The 4,502-nt window shown below is 50.5% G+C and overlaps 1 protein-coding gene across 1 annotated transcript; it reads right to left on the minus strand.

The window, feature by feature from the left end:
- Nucleotides 1-2,055: 2,055 nt before the first annotated feature.
- Nucleotides 2,056-3,721, minus strand: LOC120381941 (zinc finger protein 271-like; the record flags this gene model as incomplete). Its single annotated transcript, XM_039500116.1, has 3 exons — nt 2,056-2,229; nt 2,312-2,749; nt 2,917-3,721. Coding segments are annotated over 3 exons (1,386 nt in total), but the record flags the coding sequence as incomplete, so codon positions are not given.
- Between the last annotated feature and the right edge of the window lie 781 nt (nt 3,722-4,502).

Genomic DNA, 4,502 nt, shown 5'->3' on the forward strand with positions numbered 1-4,502 from the left:
AGCTGCCCCAGGCAGCCGCCCAGACTGGCCAGAGCTCCCTGCTACCCGGAGGAGTTGCCGGACCTGCCGCCCAGCCCGGCCGCGGCAGCCCATGCTCCTGGGCCCTGCAGAGGCCGGCGTCTGGATCCAGGTAGCTCCCAAGAGGCGTACAGAAGTAGCCCGGGGGCAGCCGACCCCAGTCTGGCTGCAGCAGTACCGGCGCCTATGTCGGTGTGTTGCGGCCAGGATCCCCACTGACTAAGCAACGGATCGTCAGCCGCTGCTAGGGCCCCGGGCTGGGACGCAGTGGAGTGGGAGGGCCTGCGTCCCCCCTGCCACCCCATTCCTGGGGCAGACTCCCCTCTCCCTGGCCTGAGGAGGCCGAAGCCTGTGACTGTTGCTCAGCCCTGCCGAAGGGCCTGAGCCTCCTGACTCAATGTTTGCTGCCCCGCCCTGACCTAGGGCCAGGCCTTAACTGTTGTTACAGCTCAGCCCTGCCAAAGGGCCTGAGCCTCTTGCCCCACAGGGCAGGCGACTGCTGCAAGGGCTGCCGAGGGAGACCCCAGCTGGACTATTTCCCTGGATCCACCAGTGTGCAATGAGCCGGTATGGCTCCCCTCCACCCCAGAGAGGGTCGAGCTCCGGTGAACTAGTGTACAAGCTGCTATTTCATGATCAGCAGCAGAGCCTCTGTAAATTTACCACCCATAGAGCTGATTGTTTCTAACTGCAGGGGGTTAGCCAGACCATTCAGTAACATTATCGCTCTGTTCACAAAGCCTTTGGTTAGTGACAAATCATGAAACTTATCCCTGCCTGCTCTAATTCCACTGACTCCAGTGTTCTCTTTCCCCAGTTCTGGTTCCAAGAAAATAAACAAATTAAAACAACCTTCAGAACTAACATGCTGTGGGAAAGTGGAAATGTTGATAGCTCAAATAATTCAGTTTCTTCTGTGTCTTGTGTGTGTGTCTATCTGCTTTGTGTGTGTGACTGATGGGGCTTTTTGTTTGCTCCTGGCAGGTTCAACCCTGTCAGATTTGTCTGTGGGGATGGGGCCAGAGAAAACAGACACCCTGGCCTTCCAGGTTGGGGTTAGGCAAAGGAATAACAACCCTGTCCCATAAAAAACAAAAAAGGTTACAGAAACAGTGGTAGGAACAGTGCTAGAGAAACTGGTAAATAATCACAGTGCCCAGGCTTGAAGTAATCGGAAACACAGAATTCAAAAAGCAAAGCTCAGGGGCTATTGGGGGTTTATTCTCTGAGCTTAGCCATGTGCTATAGCACAGGGAGCACTTTTGGAAGTCTCCCATCCCACAACTGGGGAAAGGAAAAGGATTCTTAGGCTCTAGCATGGATTGAAGGAGGATGGTGATGGGGAATAAGGGAATTCCTCTGACTTACCCTAACTACGTCTGTTGTTGCAATGGGTGAAATGACATTTTCCCCTATCCCTGCCCTGTTCCTGCTCTTTCTTATAGTTCAATATATTTTAAGTGCGGAAAATGATAATAAAAATATCTGCTCCCCAGCACAACCTGCAGCAACATCAGAGCAACTGGGAATGAAACAATTTGTTCCCCAAGGGAGAACTCGATGACTAACAATTGCTGTGAAATGGGGGAACAGTATAACCGTGATGCTCAGGGTTTGTTTAGACTAGGGAAAGTGATGGAGTTTAGGTCAGGTCAAGGGGAAAGCTAATGCCAACCCCTGCACCTGGGCGGCATCTGCACTACAATTTTTCACATTAATATCACTAACTTGAGCAGCCAACGACATGTGCAGCCCTAGTGGATGTCAGGCACAGGTAGTTTTTGCCTCAGTGTAGCTAACCTCTCTCCCCCCACCTGGAGGTGATGAACATTCCTGGCTGGAGGAACACACACTCCTACGAGTCAAAAGGAAAGGAGTTGATAGAAAGATCACAGGACTGACCCGAAGAAGGATGAGCTGCAAAAGACAGAAGCAGGCAACTGATCTGGTGGAGCTGAGAGACCACGGTGAATATGGTACAAAAATCACTATGTAGGAATGAGCAAATGTGATTTAAAAAAAAAAATTTTTGGCCAACCCTAGTCAAGGGATTTATTACAGTTCTCTCTCATGGGGATTTTCTGATGTCTAATGAGGCTTGAGCGCTGATTGTAGCTTTTCCCGCACTCAGTGTGATTCTCCTATGTGAGACAACGTTTAAGCTGTGCTTGAAGCTTTTCCCGCACTCAGAGCATGTGTAGGACTTCTCTCCTGTGTGGATTCTCTGATGTAAGATGAGGCCTGAATGATTAAAGAAACATTTCCCACACAGAGCATCCATAAGATTTCTCACCCATGTGGATTTTCCTACGTTTGATAAGGTTTGAGCTCTGATTGAAGCTTTTCCTGCTCTCAGAGCATGTGTAGGGCTTCTCCCCTGTGTGGATTCTCTGATGTGTGATAAGGTTTGAGCGCTGATTGAAGCTTTTCCCGCACTCAGTGCACGTGTAGGGCGTCTCACCGGTGTGGATTCTCTGATGTGTGATAAGGTGTGAGCACTGATTGAAGCTTTTCCCGCACTCAGTGCATGTGTAGGGCATCTCTCCTGTGTGGATTCTCTGATGTGTGATAAGGTTTGAGCGGTGACTGAAGCTTTTCCCGCACTCAGAGCATGTGTAGGGCTTCTCTCCTGTGTGGATTCTACGATGTGCGTTCAGGGAAGAGCTCTGACTAAAGCTTTTCCCACACTCAGCGCATGTGTAGGGCTTCTCTCCTGCGTGGATTCTCCGATGTGTGATAAGGTCTGAGCTCTGACTAAAGCTTTTCCCACACTCAGTGCATTCATAAGGTTTCTCACCCATGTGCATTTTCCTATGTCTGATAAGGTCTGAGCTCTGACTAAAGCTTTTCCACACGCAGCGCATGTGTAGGGTGTCTCTCCTGTGTGGATTCTACAATGTCTGATAAGGTCTGAGCTCCGACTGAAGCTTTTCCCACACTCAGAGCACGTGTAGGGCGTCTCCCCTGTGTGGATTCTCTGATGTGTGATAAGGTGTGAGCTCCGACTGAAGCTTTTCCCGCACTCCGCGCATGTGTAGGGCGTCTCTCCTGTGTGGATTCTACAATGTCTGATAAGGTCTGAGCTCCAACTGAAGCTTTTCCCACACTCAGAGCACGTGTAGGGCGTCTCCCCTGTGTGGATTCTCTGATGTCTGATAAGGTGTGAGCTCAGACTGAAGCTTTTCCCGCACTCCGCGCATGCGTGGGGCGTCTCCCGTGTGTGGATTCTCCGATGTGTGATAAGGTCTGAGCTCTGACTGAAGCTTTTCCCACACTCAGAGCACGTGTAGGGCGTCTCCCCTGTGTGGATTCTCTGATGTGTGATAAGGTGTGAGCTCCGACTGAAGCTTTTCCCGCACTCCGCGCATGTGTAGGGCTTCTCTCCTGTGTGGATTCTCTGATGTGTGATAAGGTGTGAGCTCTGACTGAAGCTTTTCCCGCACTCCGCGCATGCGTGGGGCGTCTCCCTTGTGTGGATTCTCTGATGTCTGATAAGGTCTGAGCTCCGACTAAAGCTTTTCCCACACTCAGAGCACGTGTAGGGCGTCTCCCCTGTGTGGATTCTCTGATGTCTGATAAGGTTTGAGCGCAGACTGAAGCTTTTCCCGCACTCCGTGCATGTGTAGGGCGTCTCTCCTGTGTGGATTCTCTGATGTCTGATAAGGGCAGAGCTCCGATTGAAGCTTTTCCCACATTCATGGCATGTGTAGCGTGTCTCTTCCAAGTTGATTCTGTTGCTTGTTATAAGGTCTGAGAGGCTACTAAAGTTTCCCTCTGGCCTCCCCTGAGTCTCACAGGCTTTTGTTTTTTCTGGGAGTGCATAACTCCCGGAAACATTCCCTTTGGATCTTCCTGATAAAGCTCCATGTGGTTCTCTTTGCTCAGCATCTTCCTGATGGGGTTTCTCCTCCTCATTCTGACTCACCATCCCATCACCTGATGGGAGACAGAGAGAATCCGGACATAGATCACTATCTGCACCGGAAAGAAAGAAAATCTCAGAGAGAGGAATGGAAAAAGGGATGAACAATCCAAAATATGTGGGGGAGTGATCAAACCTATCAGGAGCTGATTTTCCCGAAACCCTTCCCCAGAGGAGAGAGGAAGGGATCAGTTTTGGTCTGAATCTCATGAGAATACACAGGGGAAAGAGAGATCAGGGAGCGACCTGCTGCCAGTTGTCAGTCAGAATAGGAGGGAAGCCATGAGTGACATCTGCCATAATGATTCCACATCTGCAGGGAACAATCCTGAACTTGGAGAGCTCACAGGGTCTTTGTAGGGCATCCCAAATGTTTCCTGCATTCCCACACAGTTGTTGAGTTGGTTTAACCAATTCCTCACCTGTGCAGACAGCCCTTGGAAGCACTTCTTTCTCAGAGCCCTGGAGGTCTGGGACCCACGGCTCTTCCCCTCGTTCCAGCTGTGAGATCACATCAGGTTTGGAAACTGGAAACCCTATTGCAGGCAAAGAAAACAAGGGA

Source organism: Mauremys reevesii, linkage group 14 (genome assembly GCF_016161935.1).
Source record: "Mauremys reevesii isolate NIE-2019 linkage group 14, ASM1616193v1, whole genome shotgun sequence".
Taxonomy (NCBI): domain Eukaryota; kingdom Metazoa; phylum Chordata; order Testudines; family Geoemydidae; genus Mauremys; species Mauremys reevesii.